The sequence below is a fragment of the Mytilus trossulus genome, chromosome 3, assembly GCF_036588685.1.
Source record: "Mytilus trossulus isolate FHL-02 chromosome 3, PNRI_Mtr1.1.1.hap1, whole genome shotgun sequence".
NCBI classification, from domain to species: domain Eukaryota; kingdom Metazoa; phylum Mollusca; class Bivalvia; order Mytilida; family Mytilidae; genus Mytilus; species Mytilus trossulus.
Genome location: NC_086375.1, coordinates 44,256,959 through 44,281,625, shown reverse-complemented (window position 1 = coordinate 44,281,625; position 24,667 = coordinate 44,256,959). Strand labels below are relative to the sequence as shown.

Here is a 24,667-nt window from a genome sequence, read left to right as displayed (position 1 = left end):
CTTATTTCAATAAAATTCTAAATGATATTTTTTTAGTATTACTTGACAATAACATTTTAAGACAATTTCATTATAATTAATTAGATAAAGGAAATGGGAATAAAGTGTTTAAAATGTAATTATAGGTCTTTTTATTGACATTTGCAAGTTTCAAAACACATTTTAATTTGACTGATGAAGTTCAGCCCCACTTTCAGCATACTTAGCTATATAGCTAGGTGGGGAAATAGGATGACATGAAGAGAACCAAGACCTACGGCACATAAAACTGGCATTTTTGTCACAGAAGATAGGAGTTGAATGCACCCACCACAACAGGGGCACTTACTTACTTTCTATGTGTTGACAGGCTAGTGATCACTGAAGTTGAATGACATCAACCACTATACTAAACCCCACTCCATCCTTTTTTTCATCAACCCAAACTTAATATCATTTTGGTAAAAAAAAAAGGTATCAAAGTATTGAAGAAATCTATAAACTAATACATATGTTAAAACAATTTTTATAGGTACAAAAGCATGTTTGCATGCATTAAATATTTTGGTTAAAAAGTTAATGTATATGTAATATTAAGGTGGTACCCAACACTTTAGCTAAAATTAATTTGGCTCGTTTAATTTTCATAAAATTTTGTCAAAGTATTTACTTTGATCCTTTGACAAAAATATAAAAATTTCAAAAATTTTGAACGTATCGTTTTATCAGAAAAATTACACTGGTTATATAGCAGTTTGAAAAAGACTTAATTTGATCATTGAGAAGCTTAATATTCCCTTAACAACACATCGTAATTAAAACGTTAAGCTGATTTTAAAGAGTTATCTCCCTGTAGTGTTAGGTACCACCTTAAGATTAAATATTAAGTGGATAACCGTTACTCATATTTAGAACCAAGTTATGTTAAATAATTCAATTTCACAAGATTGGTGTCTATAACAACTCTCATACTATCTTTATATGTTACAAGTTTAATTTGGTTTGAGCCATAAACTTGTATAGAGTGTCACATGGAGATGACATATCTACTGTTATTTCCCACACTGTTCAAAATAAGGAAAAAACCTAAAAGTTTCAATAAAAAAGCAGTTATTCCAAGACCAAATAAGTAAAAATATATAATATAATTTACAACATCAATATAATGGAAGAAGCAAAATTGTATATACAAATACAAAGGGAGGCAACTATAAAAAAAATCCATGCCACAAAAATTGTGATACCTGTAAAATAACCAATGTCGTCAAAGATATCCTCATACATTTCATCAAAAAGTTGTAAATTATCCTCTGAAAGAAATTAGTACAATGTGTAAACATTTATTTCACTTATCTTTTTACAAAAAACATCATATCTGAAAGTACATGTATAGTCAACTAATCTAATACATGTACTGTAAATTTAAATTTTGACCATTTTTTTTTATCTCTAGTTTTTTCATGGTTCTTTTTTGGGAAAATATATATGGGCACAAATCATCTAATATCAGATTAAAATTATGAGTCAAGCTTTCTCTTATCTGTGAAGAATTTTTAATGGTTTGTATTGCAGCTATCGAATTCAAAAGAAGAAGTTTGATTTCCTTTTGTATCATAACTCTATAGTGTCAACCATAAAACAAGTAACCATTTCATTACAGGCAAGTAAAAAAGTGTCAGTCTAGCAAAAATTAAATAACACTATTGTGAGCTGTTGGCAGACAAAACTCCCAGAGAGCAAAATTTTTCATATACAAGACACTTGCAACATTCTCAGTGATGAAATTTTCATGCCGTTGTGTGTCCCAGTCACCAACATTCTCAATCAATCATGCTACAATCCTTACCTAAATCTGACTTTGGTCTTGGTCGATTTTCTCCACTCTCCCGCCGTTTGACAGGAGATATGTCCGTAGTCTCTACAAGATCGGCCCATCTTACACTGATTTCTGATTTTGGTCTTTCTGGTCTTGGTGATGGAGACTTTCTCCTCCTTGTTACATTTGAACTGTCTGCATTGGCCTGAAATAAAAGGGAAATAAGAATATATTCAACATACATCAAGACTGCTCCTGAAATGCACAAGGACTGCTTGACTGATGTATTTCTAAGTTGCTGATCAAAAATCAACAAGAATATTTCAGAGTAAACAAGAATGTCAGAGTTACTATGACAAATAGATATTTAATGAAATAAGTGGAGAATGTGTCCATTGGACACAGATGATGCCCTGGGTTACATATAACATATAAAGGGAAACAACTCAAGAAATGTAAATGAGACGCTACCTGAATTTGTACTGGATCTGAGTTTTGTGGTAATAGGCATTGTTTCTAAGTTTCAAAACAAAGGGGCATTATAAGCTCTAGAATGCTAAAGGGTAGCCACCATAATTTGAATTTATGTGAGTTTTTTATTGGATGAAGCATTGTGGATAAGTTTCATAACATTAGGTTGAGGCAAATGAAAGTTAGAGAGCGTACAAGGGTATAACCTTTTGGCCCCTTTACTAGGGTGGGGCATAAATAAGTACTTTTACAAGACTAAATTTGGGGAAACAATCTTGACACAGATCAATGGAAGCCAAAAAAATTGTTTAATCTTGTATTTAGATTAATGTTCCAAAAATAACCAATTTGATTTGCTGCCCAAAAAGGAATGAAATTCCAGTCTATACCAGAGCCAACAACAAATGAAATTTTACTCAACATTCTACAGACAATCAAGGTTATTAGCGATAATTAACCTACAACTGCTAGATCCTTCGCCAAACCTCATCAATTTTCTGCAAGATACCAAAACACAATACCACTTATTAAACTAATTATTTCTCCAGAGAAAATCACAGCATCAAAACATACCAGGAGAGGAAATACTTGTTGGCAAATTAATAAAAATCTAACAGCAATATGATCCTTGGCAAGAATCTTTTTCTAGATGCTGCTTTTATGTCTTTTTTGCTCAGTTATATATAATAAAGAGACTATTTATAAATAACAATACTGTACAATTGCAGGAAGGAAACTTTGTAATAAAATCTCATGATAGGGTTATCATAATATAGGCATATATCCATACAATAACATCCTACATTTCTAATAAAAACTCAAAACTTGACCTGTTTTCAAAAGAATTCATTTAAATTGTCCCTAGTTTCCTAAATGTTCATGCCCCCTAGATCAGAATGCTATAACATTTCTGACTCTCATTCCATAAATTGGTTCTACAGGTATAAATATACCATGGTCTTTCATAAGTTGAATTCCAAATAAAAATTCTGAAGGATGAGGCTTTGACCTGACAATCTTTTAAGACTTTGGCTGCACACAACTACTGTGGATTCATTTATTTTCGTGGGTATCAATTTTAGTGGATTGCTGAAAATTTGTATATTCAAGGATATTTGATTTCGTGGTTTTGCCAATCTTAAAAATTCATGACATACACTCTAGAAGTGATATAAAACCAATATTCTTCTTTATCCTTAAATGCATTCAAAAGTTCTAAACTGTACATGCTGGCACATGTTGATTTCTTTGTACAAACCCTTCCTTTTAATGGCTTTTATCCCTAACAACAAATGCCAAAAATTAACATCAGCAGTCCTTAATCCCAAAAATGTTTTAAGTAATAAAAATATATCAGTATAACTGAGTATTATGTGAAAAAAGTGGCTTATTTCCCTTGAATGTACCTGAAATTCACTATAAAATCCTGAACCATGGTAAAAATCCCACATTTGACCATTTACTGGTACCACTTACCTCATCATCTGATGGTTCTGAACCATCGTCAAGACTAAGAACAGGGATTGACCTTGTTCTATGTATCACAGGACTTGACCGAGCTATGTCAGCGAGTCCACAATCACAAAATTTATTAATCTGTGTAATTCCAATTGGACTCAACTTTGATGGAACACATTTACAACTATAACTATCAGCTTTGTGAATTTTCTTTAAACAATTCCAGAACATTTGTACTATCATGATAATTCAAACTTATAATCTCTCACATTTCAAAATTTGATGACCATGCAAATTGAAGCAATTCTGACTTCAATGAAATTGATTAGGAAACAAATTAAATATTTTATTTCCTTATGCAAAATAAGTGCTTTTATCAATAAGTGTATTTTTATACAAATCATAAAGATTTTCTTCCAGAAACACTATTTAAACTTGCACTATAATACTCAATTCCATGGATAATTGCAGTTTTCACATGTATGAAATTTGTCACAAATATTTCCATGATTTTTTTTTTAGAACTCTGCATCCTTTCCATCGATTAAAACTAAACTCTTCTATCAGAATTTTTCATCATACAAGGAAGTGTTTTTTTTTAAATCATACAAGTAACCGGAATGGCAAATCCTGACCAAACACAAGGACACCTACGAGTTTTCAAGAATTACATGCAAATCCATCACAACAACTGTCATAACTCTAACATTCGACATAATCCTTTCACGTGAAACAAAAAATATATATATATTTCCAAAGTCTCAGCATTTCCACAGAGAATTCAGACAACTAACATCCATTCAAATAACTAAACCAAACTAGTGTTTGCTAGACTGATTCTAAACAAAGTTTCTTAAATCATCTGACTAATATTTCCTAAGGATATACCTATGTCAGTACAATCTAACTATATCATAATTCTGTTACGATTATCACTTAATGACTATTAATACTAGTCCTTTTTTTTTAATCCAGAGGCAAAGTTTTGAAGGCAATATGTAAGAAGGAGGTGCAGTGAGACCTCAAGTGACAAAAATCACACTTTACAAGAAAAACAACACTTTAAACTGAAGAAGGATGCATGTTTTAAAGGTTAAAATGTTACCATGTTAACAACAATGTTGTTTTGTCACATTGTATATACTTGTTTATGTATTGCCATAGCATATTATTTATGCTTTCGCAAATAAAATATTCATTCATTCAACATCAAATAGTTAAGTAAAGTAATGAGTATCTTCAAGGCAAGGTGTACAATCATGACCAAATGATTAAGTCGTAAAGGTATTCTTTGTCTCAAATTTGCTACTTTTTTTTCATTTGACATATTTCAATTGAAACATAGGTAAACACATAGTGAACATTCCACCAAACAACACAAAATGGACCAGTTTAAAAAAACAAAAACCAGTTATATCAAACTAATTTCCATATTAAACATTGAGTATTTGAAATTAAATATACCTTTTTCATTCAAAAATTGAAAAATATAAATTTTCAAAATTTCCCACCAAAAAGAGACATTTACTTAGAAACCAACTTTTATTAAAAGATAAGAATATGTGATTGTGGTTGCAAATGAGACAACCTTCAACCATAGACCAAATGATGTAGAAAGTTAGATATTGCTTCATACATTTTGTGTTTGTAAGTATGTAATGTTCTCATTGTATTAAAGCAGTCATTTTCTTTGTCTTTGATCTCATATACAGTGGGGCTTTTGGGAACAATGATAGCTTCATGCAAATGATTAACAGATGTAGATTATCTCAGCACTTCTTTCATCATGTAAAAATTTATGCAATTTTTTGGTGGAATACCCCCTTTACATGTTTAACTGCATAAAAAAATATTCAAATTTTAAAGTTATCTCCCATTTCCATAATCAGTTTATTCAACTGACAACAACCTTTTATCTACAAGTAAATGAAAAAGAACGGCTCCACTTTAGATAGTTATCTTCTGATGAAAAATTTCAAGATACACATTGTCAGATAATCTAAGACTTTTTCGCTCTTTTACAGGCAAGATAAATTACGATATATGTTTTACTCTGGCAGAGAAAACAATCTTATAACAATATCAACACATGTTCTACATTTGAAGTTTTAAACCTGAATAATCCAGTCGGTATATTACAATCACTCCAGAAAAGTAGTGGATAGAGGGCATTGAATCATTTGAGTTAAATTTGAAGTAGGCTAAATACATTCATTTGTTGGTCTTATTGATTCTCCTTCCAGGAAATAGATTCAATAAGGGAAAAATTGGCTTTTACATCTTTGTTAATCTTAACAAGAATTACAAGAAATTTCAAGAAAGTTGAAAGAACTTTACATGCTTCAACAGGTAGATAATTTTTGAAAATGAAAAATAAATATATACTAAGAACAAAAACTTTGGAAGTAACAGTATGAGAACTGACCAGAACTAAAAAAAAACCAATTTATAGTACCAATAACATTTTTATAAATTTGTTGCAGTCTAATTATCAGTTTTTTTTCTATTTTTGTAGAAAACATGGAAAAGGAATATAATTGAATCCAATTTATTCTCCATCTTGAAACATTGGTGTGACCTTATGCAAAAACAGTTACCAATCCTTTCCAAAGCAACTGTGAAAATAAATCTTAAAAACTCAAGTATTACCCTGCAGAGAAATGTAATGATAGTAAAACATAAAACTACAGATGAAAATTAATCATTTGGAGCATCTGAAAGCATCTTCTGATCAGTAGCATGTATGACTAATTCTGTACTCTTCCTTTGCAGATGTTCGACAGAAAAAAAGAAAATAAATAAGTATCACATTCTAGAGAATAAACATCATGTACAACCAGATCATATTTAATGTCCATAAATACATCAAAGTTTTATAGGCCTTTGTTGAAAATACAGAAATACCCATATTTCCTAATTATAGAAAACAAGAATGTGTTCTTAGTACATGGATGCCCCACTCCCACAATCATTTTTTATGTTCAGTTGACCATGAAAATGGGGTCAAAACTCTAAGTTTCAAGTTGATTGGACTTCAACTTCTTCAAAATCTATCTTGATCAAAAACTTTAATCTGAAGTGGGACAGACAACTGGACAATGAACAATGGACACACAGACTGAAAAACATAAAGCCCACAAGTAGGGCATAACAATAATCGTATGCTAGTATCATCTGCCTTATTAACTATACTTGTATTGTGTTTTTTAAAACCATACAAAAGTTTGTTTTTTCAGCTTCAAATGGAGCTTAAGTTTGGGAATAAGTTCTCAAATGTAGTTAACAGGGTGTATAATTATTAATTTTACTTCACTTGTCAAAGGAAAAAAAGCATACTTTATTAAATTTGTTGTAATGGAATTAGGAGTGGCTGATATTTTTAGAACCTAAAAATCCTGTGTTAACCTATTCTTTTTTATATGTATATTGAAGAAAATTATAGTCGTTCAAAGGGTTTGTGAATTCAATGTGTCCTCTCTTTGTACTAGATGCAGTTTTAGAAGTAGTGCAAAATTGTTCTGACATCTGACATTTTTTTCAAGAATTGCTGACACCATAGTTCCCACTGTCATCTTGAATGTATTAGCATATATTGACACATCATCAGAGGTGTATCTTATAATCATATCATTTCTATGAAGATTTACGGGTTCTGACATATATTGTCCAGTTAATGAATCATTATATGTATCAATGATATTTCGACACACCATCAAGGGTGTATCTTATACTTATATCATTTCTATGAAGATTTACGATTCTGACATAAATTGTCCAGTTAATGAAGCATTATATGTATCAATGATATTCTACAGGTGTTATCCATGTAAGCTTTGAAGTTATAACCCCCTGGCTTGACCATCAAATATCTACTGATACCAACATCAACTTAACATAAACAAATCATTATCCATGGTGATCACCTTGATTAAGGTCAAGTATTGATGTCCTCCATCAAAATATGAACCAACACCTATACATCATCCTAGATAAAATACATTCCAAAATCAAACAGTGGCTATCCTTCTGAAAACCAATGTGTCATATCAGATAAAAAACATTCCAAAATCAACACTGACCATCAAAATGATTTATATAAACTCTAGATGCCCCATGGTCTCACATTTTCTTCTCAAAATTGTTTGAGTACATTTTTTCTCTCTATACATTACATTCAGTATGTTCATAGGCTATTACAACAGATAATGAAATGAAAACATTTTAAAATGTTAAAATATTTTGTTGTAAGATTTTACCAGTTGGTGAAAGTCACTGCCTGTTACTATCATAACATGTTTCTCTTCATAGGAAAGATAAAACAGAAAAAATGTTTTCACAAAAAAAGAAGTAATTAGATAAGAAGATAAGAATTTAAGAATTTAAATAATAGAAAGGCAGTTTTTTTGTTAAGAATGACAATATCAATTTAATTTCCAATAAGATAACACTGTAGTTGTTTAAAAGGAAAGGGGGACATAAAGACCAAAAAACGTTGCTCAAACTTTCACTGGTAATATTGTTTTTCCAAGAATTCACTTCCTTGAACTCAACTTTTGCTGTACCCCTTCTACATTTGTTCAAATATTTGATGTTCTAACTTCAAACTTCAACATGACTCATCGTCCTTGGACTCAACTTTCAAATACTGAACCCCTTCCACATTTGTTCAAATATTCACAGCTTCAACTTCAAACTTCAACATGACTCTTCATCGTCCTAGTACTCAACTTTTTCCATTACTGAACTCCATCTACAATTGTCCAAATATTCAAACTTCCACATGACTCACCTGCCTCACGTTTTCTCACTTTCTGTCAAACCTCCTTCTCACATATTGATAAAGATAGACCTACCTGCATTTTGTGTATTTAGATATCATGCCGCGAGCACTTAAGTCATTCCGATATACAGTCCTTACCTCAGAATCGTACATATCATCAGATATATGTCCAACATTCTTTGATCACCATGAAGAAATAATGAGGTCTGACATTGTTACTAATGTATTACATGTAATATGTTTCGGTAAAAATTGTAATTTTTTTTTATGTCAATGCAATAAAATATCACTTGACATAATGCATTATAAGAACGTTTCAACTGTTTACATGTATATCAAAATTCATACAAATGAATCATAAATATATATTACTGAAGAGCCTATTTCATTTGCTTTTACTTCCTTATGTGATGAGCTATATTTACAACTTGTCAACTGGCACTTAAACAGATTAATTAACATTTTACAATTGATAAATGCTTTCTGTGTCCAAAATGTATTTCAAAGCACATGTGAAATATTCATTGATAACATAATCATATGATGACATTTTTTTTCTTACTATGAATCTTCTATAAAAATTTTGAAGTTTGGATTCTTAGCATTATTGAAGACACAAACAATTAAGAAAAGTAGATGTGTATATTTACAGTTTGAAGAGCTTGTAAATTAGTGTCCTTATAAGTTATCGGGCAGTTCATTTTTGTATATTGAAAAATGTGCAACCAAGATGCAATCTTTGATGGTGAAGACTCACAGTCTTAAAATTAGTTTTAACTTTGTCCTTAAAAACTTATAACTATATATATACATGTAGTATGAGACTGTATGGCTTTACTCTACATATTCATGTAAGTAGAGTATTATATTTGTTTGATAAATATAAATAATAAATTTACCTTTAGAGATTCATTACTGGAGTGTACACTAACATCATGCTGTATACCACTATCATTACTATTACTGGATGTCATATCATTCTGGACCAATGAAGCTAGCTTTTCTAGGTCTATAGCAGACAGTTTAGTGGGTCTGTGAGTAGAGACATCACCAGATGCATAGTGATTGGAGTTATTGCAGTTCATTATCTTTCCGGCATCAATACTGTCATATTTTCTGTGAGCAGATTCTAAAGGCTTTCCACCAATATCAAACATGACTTCATTAATGGGTGAACTTGGTAAGCTTATATTTGAATTTCTACGAACAATTGTCACATTTGGTTTAGGACTTTTGGGCCTTAACGGTTGTTCTGATATAGAAAGATTACTTGAATTGAATGACTTTACGCTGAGTTGATCTTCAAAACGACCAGAACGAGATCGTTGGTTCACATCTAATGAGCTTCTGGAAGATGAGGTACCACTGTGATCATAAATTTCAGCAGATGTATGGCGCCTTTTAAATCTTAGACTAGAATAGGGTGATCCTGGGGCCGAGTCAACTATATGAATATCATTGTCACTTTGAAAGGCAGCAATGGGTGGAGTTTGAGGTTCTTCACAAAGTAACTTTTCAATAGATTGTTCTTTGGATTTCTTGGCACCAAATAATGTTTTTAAAGACATTTTCCATAATATTGACTCTTTTGATTCTGAAGACTTTTTCTTTCCTCCCTGATCAAGACTTCCTTTTCGACGAGCAAACACCTTTTGTAAGAAGCCTTGACCTTTGCTCCTGGTATCATCTAAAGACAATTTTCTGTCATGGCAAGGAGATTCTTCTATACTGGTAGTTGAATTGAGACTCTGAAGGCTACCATTTCTATTTTGAATATTTAATGTTTCTTTATACTTTATTGCCTCAACAAAACTTAAGTTCCTACGTAAAGCAACTACAGGTTTTTCTGTTTCAGAAAAATCCTTAAAACTTCTGCTCCTTCGAGCAGCTAATCTTGACTTCTTTTTTAACCTAGCTTTTCTTTTGTTTTCAACTCCACTTTCTACTAGTTCACTTTGTTCTATAGAAGAATGCTGGGTATTAGAATCATCCACATGTTCTGGTTTAGCACCATGTAAGTGGATGTTAGCATTTTCATTTTCAATTACAGTTAAATTTCCGTCATTCTGAATAAACAAATTGTCATCAACGTCACACAAATCTGCTTCTGACTGTGACCGCTTGCACTTAGAATAGTTAGTCCTATTTTGTATCGAATCCCTCCCTATTGTGTTACTGTTGTTTACATTTCCATTTTCAATGTCAAGACTATGTGTTTCATTCTCCTCATCAATCTCCTCTGGAAAATCAGGTTCGATGATAAACGAGCCATCACGATACAGAATTCTACTTCCTGGATGAGATAGAGCGGTAGTTGGAAGGCTGTGAGATCTATGTGAGAATGAGGATCTCTGTAAACAAGGACTTCGGTTGTTGATAGATGATGGAGAACTACAAGGCGGACTGTTTACAGCCTTTCTGTTTGTGATGTTTTTGTTTGTATCTTCAAGAAGGTCCTCATTACCTCTTTCTTCAAGTTCTGAAATCTCAGACAGAAGCTGAAATGATAAAGAAAATAATAAATATATGTATGTTAAATCAAAGTAAAAAATATTCAGTTTTATTGATTGTATGGTCATGCGCTGTCTTTTGTTTACGTGTTACATATTTGTTTTTCGGTCATTTTTTTACATAAATAAGGCCGTTAGTTTTCTATTTTGAATTGTTTTACATTGTCTTATTGGGGCCTTTTATAGCTGACTATGCGGTATGGGCTTTGCTCATTGTTGAAGGCTATAGTTGTTAATGTCTGTGTCATTTTGGTCTTTTGTGTATAGTTGTCTCATTGGCAATCATACCACATCTTCTTTTTTATATGATATTAAACAGAGCTGACAAAGATTAAAGAATTAGTAACAATGAATATTACAACTCTATTAAACAGTAAAAAACAATGGCAAAACAAAAGGAACACATTTACACACTAACAGCTGGACAAAATAACATATGACGGTTATATTCCAAACAAAGTTTAGGAACTTTCCCTTGGAAGTGCAGTGTTAAACCATAACCAGGTTTTATAAGAAGTTTATGTGTTTTTGTAGTTGATATTCCCTTTCTTATGTGATTGTAATAAAACAACAATGGCATAATATGCTAATGTTCCAAAAGTTCTTTAAGAAGTAACTGTAATCTTTACTGCAGGCTTCAATCTGTGAACCCAAGCAGATAGACAAACTTTATTACCTTAAGACAGTTGTGTAAGACTTCAAACTATTTAAATTTTATGTGCGCATATTTATTTTCTCTTCTCAACAGGATTAAATGAAATGGTAATCTCTGATTATACACAATCTTGATCTGTTTATCTCCTTTGGGATTAATTTAATCTTATCAAATTCAACACCTAGTTTTATAAAGTTAGGCAATCATAACATGCACAGCTGGATAACATTAAATCCAGACCTACCAAGGAACAACCAGATTAAGAGAAAAAGGGCAAAAATGTTTTCTATTATACAAGTTTGAGTTTGGAATATATATTGTACATGTACATGCATGGAGTACATTCAATCTGCTTGATGAAATGAATATAATCCATTCAATATTCCAATGATCAAAGTTCATCCCTTTCTGAACCCCTCAATACTTGTCCATTGATGTATAATAAAGAGTGTTTACAGCCAAGGTTAATTTATTACTGTACACAGACTGGACAAGCATTTATTATCTGTCTCAACAACTGACCAGTCCTTAAAATATCAAACAAAGTGTTATTTAATTTTTTATATAAGCTTTCTTTTCTTCTTACTGTACAGAATAAGAATATAAGAATATTTTTATTTCCAATTAAAGGGCCCTATAAAGAGCTTTCATGACATTACATACAAGTACATATGATTAGACATAAATTAGAGACATATAATATAAGAAAACAACATTGTTTAGTACTATTAAAAAAATGCTATAAAAGGCCAGGACAGAACCAGACAATACATTTTAGATCTTTAAAATATACCATTTAAAATCATATACCACTCAAAATATGTATATTTGTGGCTAATTTGTATTCATTATTTTTGAACTTCTCCTTATCTCTAGATTTTTAGATAAATACTTTCCCAAACATTTATACACATTTAAATTTTCTTGTGTAAATAGCCATTTGTACATGTAAAATCATAGAGTAAGCATAATATCTTATTGTTTGCTAAGTGAAGTAGTAAACTTTACATCAAGATTTTATAAATTGTGGAAAATTCATAAACTTCAATAAATGTGCAATAATTTAAAGATGAGTTTAAATCAAATTCTATCTGAAGATGTTCTAGATTTTTACTTGATAATTTATCCCCCCCCCCTTTCCCTATTCTCAACAAAATGACACACATGTATTAAAATACTGTAAGTATAACTTGTTCATATTTTGCTCATTAATCAAGGCATTGGGGAAAGTCTTGACAACCATAACATAATGTTACATGTTCATACCCTTGGGGTTTTGAGGTATGAATTAAAAGACAATCTACACAATTTTCAATACTAATCTATATAAATGTTAAGATTTCATCTACTTTAAACAAATCAGTTCAATCAATAACTGAAATAAAATAAACAAAAGATGAAAATGAGGTATAAAATACAGTAATTCCTGTTTTACTGTATTCATAACTGTATTTTTGCTTGTGACGCTATTAATAAGGTCAAATTCAGAATAATATGACTCAAATGTGTAATTAATGTAATGAACATGGCAAAAAAAAAGAGACAGCATTTTCACATAGTTTCAAAAAGTGTGTAGTGTTTAAACTTTCAAGTCAGTAATTCAATACATACAAACTTTCAAACTAATCTAAAAAACTAAAGAAGCTGCAAGTCAAACCACAGCAGTGTAACTGTGAAAAAAAGTTACAAAGCCGTTTACTAAGTTAAAAAAATACCTTTGGACAATCAAGAGTTTGAAGGAACTGGACAAAGTCCCCATCCAATAAATCTATAATCCTAGTCCCCATTATTTCGTGAGGAATTTTAACAACCATACTCCCTTCATTTATCCAAAGGATATTTTGAAATCACATTGTCTTTATAATTTAAATCCAGCACTAAGTGTATAGCTCAAACAATAGTATCCATCAGAGCATGAAATATTCCTACTATTATAAATCCATTTTCTAATTAACTAAATTATCATTAATATAAGATTGTTAAAATTTTTATCCCACACATGTTCTTAATCATATAATAATCCGATATTTTACTATACTGAGGACAATGTATAGAGAGCCCAGTCAATCTTACAGTCCATTCACTAACAATAATAAATCCAGGTCAACAAAGTGGAAATGGGTCATAAATCCATTCATAAAATTCACATCAATGCATACTCAAATAAAATCAAGGTTTTTTTCACAAATTATTTTCCTTGCTAATTGTTATGCATCTGTTCATATCAGGAACTTGCAAAAAACTGCACACAACTAAATTGCAAAAATATATCTCTGGTTTTCTCATAACCCTCCCATCCATTAACTAAGTTTGACACAAATCTGTGAATACAGTCAATTTTACAGGCAATTAGCTATCCCACCAAAAATCAGGGGCCCCACATGTCTCCAGGGGGTAATATTAATCATAATTCTTTTCACTTTAACATGTTCATTCAGTTTTCCCTATGCTCCCATTATGTAACAAATCTATAATCTATTTTGTTGATCTGGTTAAAATCTTGTAAAGACACACACATGCCATGGGGAATGTTTAAAGACAGAACACAATATCTAATTCAAATCTTTTTTTTCTTTATAAAACACTTTTTGTGTGTTTGAACTTGAAAACAGCTGTTTATAATTTTGGCAAACCAAATTCTCTATCACAGATAAATTCAGAAACAGATATCAGAGTTACATAGCTAAAAAAAAACTCAGCAATAAAATTTATTTGCTTTGTTCTGTAAGTGTATCAAAATAAATCAGGAGCTTGGTGTGAATGTTTATCTTCTAAATAATTTATTTGATTTTTAATTCTTGGAATGTGTTATAGAGGGGTGTTTGTAATTGAAAAACATGCTTCAATTACAAAGAACTGATAATGTGTTGTAACTTTGTCTAAGGTAACCAGTACTTCACATCCTCAAGTGTTTTAACAGAAATCAAAATATAAGAAATTCCTTTGTCTCAAAGTTCTCAGAGAAGCATCAGATTGCTGATTGCCAGCTTTTATTGTCCACAATTCAGTTAGATTTTATGTGAACATTTTAAAAATAGAATTACTCTACAACTGAGTTTGCTTATTTTTTGTGATTGACTCTTTTTTTAAACTTTGAGTTCATTTTTAACAAAATAATAAAACTTGCATAATTTATAATGTTCTTACTTCAAATGCTACGTATCTTAACTTATGATTATCAAATTGAAAAAAAATACATATATCCATAAAGACAAATGTATCCGACTTGGAACATGTGCACATCTACAGGTCATGGTTTAGCCTTCAATCAAGACATACTGTTATTAGCTTAGCTATATAAAAGTCCCCAATATCTGGACTACTTGTTTTCTTATGTCTGGCCTTGATCAAGGATTTGTATAGTAGAATGAAAAAGTGCAATTCATAATTGTGTTCGAAGGCGATGTCAGTACATATACATCATACATGACAGAAGTTTCAATAGTGTCAATCTTATATAAAAGAACAACTTTCTTCAACACTGAGCCACTTAACCTTTCAATGTTTTTGTCATAAGCAGGTCAATCCATTCTGTCAATTAAAATATATAATTGGATAAAACAAGTACTAAGGCTAGTTATAATAGAAGATTTTATCATCTTTCAAAAGATTTGATTAAAGTGTTCTTATCTTGTCAATGCAGATCCAGTCTTAATACTTTATTATTTCATGGGAATCTTTCTGGCAATCTTTAAATAATAAATTTCAAACCCTCTTCAGTTTAAGTAGATGTCAAGGAATTTAAAAGCATCTGCAGCCATACAGCACTTGGTATACCCTGCTAGAAAGATAATTTCAGTCTGCTCCCACAATTGTACATTTGTAAACTGGTCATTTGCAAATACATGTATAGGCATTTTGCATGTCAGGTTATTCATTTGGTTGCAACAATGTGTTTTTAATGTATGACTAGGTCAATATAAAATCAAAGTTATACACTTATTGTTTAACTTCTTGATGTCAAAGCCTATTAAACAAACAAACCACTGTCACCAATGTCAATTTATATCACTGTAAAAATTCTCCTATGTGATGTAGGTTCAAGAATATTTCGAATAGAACTACAACTTAAAAACTTCTTACATCAGTATTTTGCAAAGTTTTGATAAATATTTAATGAAAACACCAAAATACATTTATTTGCAATTTTATAAAGAGTACAACAACAAAAAAGTACCATAGTGACTCACCAACATTTGAAACTCTTCGGTTAAAAACAATGTCAGAAACTACAAATCCTGTGATACAAGCTTAAAAATAACTGTACACATAGATCTCTATACTAGTATTCATTTTAAGTCAGTAAACTCAGTCAGTATTTCCAATAGCCCTCAATAAAAGGTCTATTTACTTAGACCAGCAAACACAAGATATATTTAAAGTCTCCTTAACAAACAAAGTTTTCCCAGTCAAAATAAACAAATATTGATTCTCCCTTACATAGGTATCTATTACAGAAATCTAGTAATCAAATAATAATAAGTTTAAAATGCTTGAGGACATCAAACTATCCTAATCCATTGTAATCAAATCACCAAAATCCTGACTAAATCTCTTTCTTTTGATCATTTTAAATATTGTCCTCAATATATTGCAAAGACATGTACAGGTAATAGTGAAAAGGCTTAAACTAGGGATTCCAAATTTTACATGGTTTTGAAAGTAATGAATCTAAAAATAGATGGATGCCCAGTCTAGTCCCACAAAAAAATGTATCCTTATTCTTTATATTGTTTCAAAAACCTGTATGGATTCACATATTATCTATCTTTTAAATTGTCAATTTTTCAATTGAACTTTATATAGAAATTTCTAGAATAAATAAATGTGCACATGCCATTGTGCAAATGTCTCACCTGCTTTACTTACAATTAATTTAAACTAAAATACTGATATACTTTTAACACATAAAATTTACATTAAGGTCCAGGTTGAATCTTGACTGGCACAATTTACATAATGTGGGATATGAGTCAGATATTTAATGATTTATAGACCTCAATTTATTTCTACCAAAGCTGTTCTTGTATGGAGCAGAAGTTTACAAAAGTCTGCTTTATGGATGGTAATATCTTATGAATTAATCATTTTGAGGGGTACATGAAAATGTTGTAATGTCATCAAATAACCAATGCATACATATTCAGCATAGTCTAAAACAAGTAAAGTTGATAAATTAAGACTTTAGTTTAGGACAGGCATTGTATATCATTTTCACTCAATTCAATTGTAATTTATCATCAAAATAAATTTGTGATGTTATAATGCAAAGGCAGATAACTCTATCTTAATTAAAATATTTTGAATTAAAACATGTTTTGATTATTTCACCAAAAAAATGAGAAGAGTAAATAAAAGATCTAATAAAGATTAACAAATATTTCACACATTGGGTGGCAGAAACAGAAAATATCACATAATATGACTTTTCGACTGCCAAACTGAAACATATACCTCTCATGACTATATTGAAACTCTTCTATTAACTGCAACCAAATACACTTTAGAAAAAGAAATTAAATTACAATACATTCATCCAACAATCCAGCTCTTTTACTTTAACAAGTTGGGGACAATCACCCAAATGGGTTATAATATACTGTTTGCCATGTCTCTGTCAGAAGATGAAATAATTTACAGTTGACATACTTGAAAGGCCTGTTACAAAATATTTGAAATAGGCTGTTTTATAAACATCATTTTGCTTATAATTTAATGTAGGTTTAAGACATAACAAGACATGTACACAGTGAGTTAGAACAACAGCAGAATTGAAATGTAAGGGAACTTCACAACCAAGTGTTATTTCTCAAAAATTGGAGTTGGCTATACTTTGTTTTATATGAAGGTAAGGCATCTTGCATTTTGTGGTATAAGTTGCCATCCAGATGAAAATTATAACAGAGAAAACTTCTAATACACCAGTGTCTGCTGCCGACTTTTCATGAAGCAAATGCATGAGATTTGGCCAAAGTTGTAAGGATCAAAAAGAGAAAAAAAACAAAGGAAAATGCTGCCAAATAAGCAAGAAAATGTGTGAGACCCACGCTAAATGGATAAGACTTGGCAGTCCTGAGCTTTCAGTCAAATTTGAACATCATATTAATACAAAATATCTGGCGCCATAATTAATTTCATTTGGTAGATCTGCATGGTAGAATACTGAAATACATTGTACAATGACAAATTGACAATGTAATATAATAAATATCTTTATTAATATTTGAAAACAATATTAATAAGTCTTGTCAGTCAATTACTACAATTACTGCTCCAAAAGAAGTCATTAACTCTAAATTCTTTCCATGTACTTTCATAAATTTCTTCCCTATAAATATCTGAATAAGTTTACTAAACTTTAATAACTGTAATCCGTAATATTTATATTTTTTAATTAAAGTAGGCCCAACAAATTCAGCATGAGCAAAATCTGTGGGAGAACTAACTCAGTCAGCGCAACATACCTAGGGTGAAAATGTAATCAGGGTAAACGGACCCTATACAGTAGCAGTGTTCAGATTTTTTGAGTTTTTACTCCAATAATGGGGGTCTCATAGGGGGTTTTGATCCAGGATCCAACATACTGTTTTGTCAGATTCCTGTATACCACTTACAGTATGAAGATAAGCATTTCTTATTTTTTTGTATAAACTTACCATGTCCCGCTAAACCTCATTTCCTGTTTTCACTGCAATAATTTGACTTTCACATGTCATGCTAACAAAAAATTAGCAATTCCAAGTCATGCTTAGACTCCCATGATACCCACAATAATGTGGGTCTCATTGGGTCTAAGCGTTACACGAGATTACTGATTTTTTGTTAGCATAACATGTAAAAGTCAAATTATTGTGGCGTGATAACGGGAAATGAGGTCTTGCTGGACCTGGGATATGACAAAAAAAATGAGAATTGCTTATGTACAAGGGTAAGCGGGATACGGTAATCTGACAAAACAGTAAGAGGGATCTGTAATAGGAACCCCCCAATGAGACCATACACCTTATCGCTATTTGTCCGCCATTACTGGATATCACACATGTTCCCGTAAAATTTTGACGTCATAAAACAAAATATCTGACGCAACAAAGGAAAAGTGATTGTTGTATGCGTCAAAAGGTCAAGCGGCTGGGTTAGCCGGCTGAGTAGGCTAATAGCGATAAGGTGTATTGGGATCTAATATAAGTGTGACTTGGGATTGCCGATTTTTTGTCAGTGCGACATGTGTGACTTGGGATTGCCGATTTTTTGTCAGTGCGACATGTGAAACTCAGAAAAGGTTTCAAAATATTATGTTATTCAATTTCAATCACTAACATGTAACTGACATCATCTTATTACTTATTTTAATGGATTTACTAAGGAACACATACTGTTCCCAGATAATTTTACTGCATTCTTTCAAAACAAGTTTATTTTTGATTTTCCAGGGCTGTTCAAATATTTATGCTAGGCCGTATCAGCGTCTTTACGGATACGCGTTTTTTCATTGTCTCATATATTTTTAATGCAGCTAACTTATTTTTACCCTCATCTTATAACTGATGTGATAAATTAATCTTATAAGAAGGCTGAAATATCAAATTCATTGTCTTGCCGGTCTTTCTTCAAACAACAACAATTTTCGAGACTCCACATTGGAGAGCTCCATTGAATTATCCCCCTTTTGCTGTATTTTAACAGAACATTTGATATTGAATTTTCGATGGAGAAGTCATCTGAAGAGAAATTTTATTATTTGAGAGAAGTAGAATAATAATTCTGGGAATGTGAGCCAATAAAAATAATGATAGAACTCAGTTCCGTGTAAAAATAATTGTTTAAACTGAAAGGCAAAGGGAGTATTTATACAGTACAAAAATAAAGTATAAAGTTGACAAGTTTTAAAATAGATGCCAGTTATTTTGAGATTGTAGTGTCAATCTATAAAGCCAAAATGAATTGATGAAATTAAATAATCAAGAAAACAGCTTTTATTGATGCTCTTAAACTGCAGGCTGATTCAAATTTCAAATGATTATAGTTAAATTCTATTGAAATAAAAACATATTTGCTTTTTACCACAATTAAAAGATGTACCTTAATCTGCTTAATGGTTCATTGTTCGACAGACCAGATTTTAGCAATCAGATATAAACATAAAGTGATTATTTGTCAGCACATACACTAGTGTCGTCCTTTTGAAATTAAAACTGATTGATTGATTGTTTGCTGAATGTTCAGTAGCAAGTATTTCAAGCATATACATAGGAAGAAAATATATTAAATAAAACCTAAGAGCCTATAGAAATGAGACAATGCATTGCTTCCTTTTTATTAAATCATGTATGACTCTACAAATTAGTTGTTTACATATAAATTTCCAAGTATGATAGTTATTATGAAGGTTTATGTGATGATGTTGGTTTTGCAGTGAGACAAAACATAAAATAAAACAGCACCTGGAGAAGAACTTAAAGTCATGAAAAAAGACAAGGGCCTAGCTATAATGTCATGATGCTATTAATTATCGAAAAGAGTCCAGAATGAGGAATAAACTTGATAGTGACTACCAAAGGTCTAAGCATTAACTACAAGTTCCCCTGAATGACAGAAAAAACTAAAGACTACTTTGGAGGTTTATGAATTACAGACCTACATATTTGATGCTGGTGGTGGATATAGGTAGTTTGATATGTTAATTTACTATATATTTCTACTCTAAGGCCAATTTAAATTCTTGACATATTGTAAGAAAGGGGTCCTGATCTGGAAATCCTGGGGTTGAAAACACGAAATCCTGAGGTCTTGAATTTAAAATAGTTTAATCTCGACATGCTGATATCCTAAAAAAAATAATTCCCGGATCCTGAAAGGGTCAATCCTGAAATCCAGAGCCCAAAAATACCCAATCCCTGAGTTCTGATAAAGTTCATATCCCCCCTGTTAGATTGCTCATAGCTACAGCATGTCCCTAACATGCATTCAGACATCTTAGTAGGCCTAATGACAACAAGACAATTTTTGTCAGATTGAGTTATTTTCAACTGAAAAAAATGCATCTGTTTGTACATATGATTTATTTCCCAATGTTTGTTGTAAATTGAAGAAAATGACTCATAAAAATCTTGGAACTGTAATAAGTAAACACCATTAAAATTGATTAGGGTAATTCATCTCTGAAACAAGACAGTGATATATGTATATGTATATCCTGAAGAGGTCACAACAGTTTCACCTTAAAAAATGCTGACATCAACTCATATTTCAACTATACAAATGACTATTAATTAATTAAGGAGCTGAAAACTTCTGAATTTGTCTTTTGTAGGTTGTAACCAGCATTTGTCTAATTGATATAGTAGCACTGCTGCAATGAAATATTCTCGTGAAATATTTTCTCAAATTCTGAGATATTCACCTGATGGTTCTGTAAAAGGTAATAGCATTATCAAAGCCATTTTCCTCTTCCATTACTCACTCACACTTCTTTTCATAAACATTTTTAACTGTAACATAACTTTTGGGTTAATGTTTAAATCAATTCTATATTTTTAGTTTAGAGTTATCTCCCCTTAACTAGGAAATACCAATTTCATAGCATAAGATTGATTGATCAATCAATATTTTGGAAATATTATGTATGGGGGAAAGGAGTTCTAAAATATTTAATGTTGAAGTTGAATATTTATAAGATAACATTGAGAATGGAAATGGGGAATGTGTCAAAGAGACAACAACCCGACCAAATAAAAAAACAACAGCAGAAGGTGACCAACAGGTCTTCAATGTAGCGAGAAATTCCCGCACCCGTAGGCGTCCTTCAGCTGACCCCTTAACAAATATATACTAGTTCAGTGATAATGAACGCCATACTAATTTCCAAATTGTACACAAGAAACTAAAATTTAAATAATACAAGACTAACAAAGGCCAGAGGCTCCTGACAAAAATGCGGTGGGGTTAAACATGTTTGTGAGATCTCAACCCTCCCCCTATACCTCTAACCAATGTAGAAAAATAAACGCATAACAATACGCACATTAAAATTCAGTTCAAGAGAAGTCAGAGTCTGATGTCAGAAGATGTAACCAAAGAAAATAAACAAAATGACAATAATACATAAATAACAACAGACTACTAGCAGTTAACTGACATGCCAGCTCCAGACTTCAATTAAACTGACTGAAAGATTATGATTTCTATATATGAACATCAGGCACAATCCTTTCCGCTAGGGGTTTAGTATCATACCATCATAACATATATGAGAAGAACATAACCCGTGTCATGCCAATAACTGTTTTTAGAATAAATGTGTTTAGTTCCGACGCAAAGACCTTATCATTGACTCAATATTAACGCCAAAATATGCAATCTTTAATGACTTGACAACAGTATTGTAATCATATCCCTTCTTTATAAGTCTATTCAAAGGTTTTGTAAGTTTATGAGGTAAATACTGACACCTTAGTGCTTTATAAAGAATATTTCCATAAAAAATTGGATGTGAAATACCTGAACGTATAAGAAGTCTGCATGTTGAGCTATATTTACGAATGATGTCTTTATACCGATGATAAAATTTAGTAAATGTTTTGACTAGTTTGTGATATCGAAAACTCTGGTGTAATAATTTTTCAGTAATACATAAATTTCTCTCGTTAAAATCTAAAACATTGTTACATACACGAGCGAATCGTACAAGTTGAGATATATTAACACCGTTAGATGGTGACAAGGGAACGTCACCATCTAAAAACGGATAATTAACGATAGGAAATGAAAAATCATCCCTTTTATCATAAATTTTAGTATTCAGCTTTCCGTTAGTGATATAGATATCAAGATCGAGGAAAGGGCAGTGGTCATTGTTAGTAATAGCTTTATTTAAAGTAAGTTTAAAGAATTTACTTTTCTTTTATGTCAAAAGATATACAAATTGTTTGACATTAAGTTTTAAATTAAATCTTCTTATCTATGTACTTTTTTTATGAGTTATTACTGTCATCCATATCATTTATTGTTATTATACCTAAATGACTATTTTCTTATAATGTATCTAGATGTTCTTGTATATCATGTCTTTATATTGTTCCAATCAAATGAAAATTTCTTTCATAAAGACACAATTGCTTTCCTTGCTCTGTTAGAGTTAAATCCCAATTCCAGTGCTAGAAGATCAAAGGTTTTAGAATGTTTTTTTAAAACCTAGATAAGAACTCCCACATCTTTTTTCTCTGGATGTGAACATTTGATGACTATTCTACTTCATCAAACATTTTTAGTACCAATAATATCTATTAACTTATTTATTGAATAATTGGTTTTAGCCTAAGTATGCATGACAGTTTTTTCGCTGAATGTTAAGCAAACAAGAATCAATCTCTACTCTCATAATCTATGCAACTACTTTTTAATAATTCATAGGATGTAACTATTGGTTACTGGATTCCAGATACATATCTCTAGTTATCACAAATCTTCAAATTTTTATGTTCCTAACTTACTTCAAAATATTTACATATAACTGTTTACATATGTTTATCATTTCATAAACTTGAATAAGTGAAAATGAATTCCCCGGGTTTTTTTTTGCTTGAGGGCATAATACCTATTAAGCTAGTTATAATCCAGTTAAAGTTCTATTACAGTGACACAGTAATTTACTTTTATATGTAAATAATGCTGTCCATGCTGATATTATCTGAGGATTATAAACAGTTTCTGTTTAAGGAAACATTCCTGATTAAATAAGGTGTAATATTGAATAATATTTGACCCAAGGCATGTCAAGTGATATGATATACAAACTAGATTTTATCACAAATTTACAGTTCATTTTTGATCCATGAAAACAGGAAATACCTGGTCTATAAAACTTTGATAAAGTTAAAGATTGAGGAGATCAATCAAATAGGTCTATTAGGGTGAATCAGCATTTAATATCACATGATTTATCACAAATTGATGGTATTTAAATTTCAATGAAGTACTGTTAACTAATATTTACGATTTATACTGCCCTCTGTACTAATACAATATAAGAGGTTTATAAAAGTGTCTGATTATAGAGTATGGTCAGTGGTCACAGGTGATAAAACCATGTAATCACATGGATGATAGGCTGCTTGATTAATTTTATTGGTAAACTACTGACCACAATACAAACAAGAAGTACATTTACTGATTGAACTTCTACTGTAATTTGAAAGTGCAAACAGACCATTTTCAGTGGTTCCCAAGGCCTTGAGAAATCAACTGGACATTTGGTCCAATAGACCATTCTTCTTAACTGGGACAAACTCATTTTAACTAGACACTTACATATATGATTTGGTGAAAATTGAAAAAATAACTGGTCTTTAGTCTAGTATTGCATATTGCTTAACTGGACCAAGCTAATTTTAATGGACTCTGCTCAGTGCCAGGTGACCTTGGGAATGACTGTATTTGACCTTTCAATTAGAAAGTACAAATGCTAGCTATTATAGGTGCGGGGTTTGAAATTGTAAATAAATTTTGTTTATTTTATTGTTTTTCATATTGATGGGTTAATATCTCGTTGGTCTGTTAACTCTCCTATTCTTTAATAGTAATATACTTGTTTATGCTAATTATTTGAAGAATAGCAAACTTTGCGACAATTACCATACCTTTTTCTGTAACAGTCTAAGAAAAGAATTCTAATTTGTTGCTGAATTAAAAGAGGTCAGATGAGGATGGTCCACTAAAGATCACTATATGACAAGGTTGGCATTTATAGGGGAAACTTATATCTTAGACTACTACATTGTAACATATAGTTGTTGCAAGGGTTCTTAACATGCAAAGGGTGTGGCACATCTTTACACAAGGCATAGTATTTGAAGTCCCCATTCAATCCGTACATGGCTGCAAACTTGTTCACCCAGCACAGGCAAAGATACTCCCCACTGTGGAGAGGGTTTTGCTGCAGGTCAGAGAAAGACCAATTGTGAACATGTTTCTATTCCTGAGTCACCTTTTAGGGGTGTTGG

At 31.2% G+C, this 24,667-nt stretch overlaps 1 protein-coding gene across 2 annotated transcripts in view; it reads right to left on the bottom strand.

Annotated features, from left to right (window-relative positions):
* The window catches only part of LOC134711566 (uncharacterized), an 87,753-nt gene that overhangs the window by 29,247 nt on the left and 33,839 nt on the right, over positions 1–24,667 (bottom strand). Inside the window, exons 2-4 of one of the 2 annotated variants that reach the window (XM_063572223.1) lie at positions 9,404–11,002; positions 1,826–2,000; positions 1,224–1,289 (exon numbers count right to left, since the gene is read on the bottom strand). In XM_063572223.1, coding sequence (XP_063428293.1) covers positions 1,224–1,289; positions 1,826–2,000; positions 9,404–11,002 — 1,840 coding nt within the window. The remainder of the gene's footprint in view (positions 1–1,223; positions 1,290–1,825; positions 2,001–9,403; positions 11,003–24,667) is intronic. The other variant, XM_063572224.1, reaches the window with a different exon arrangement.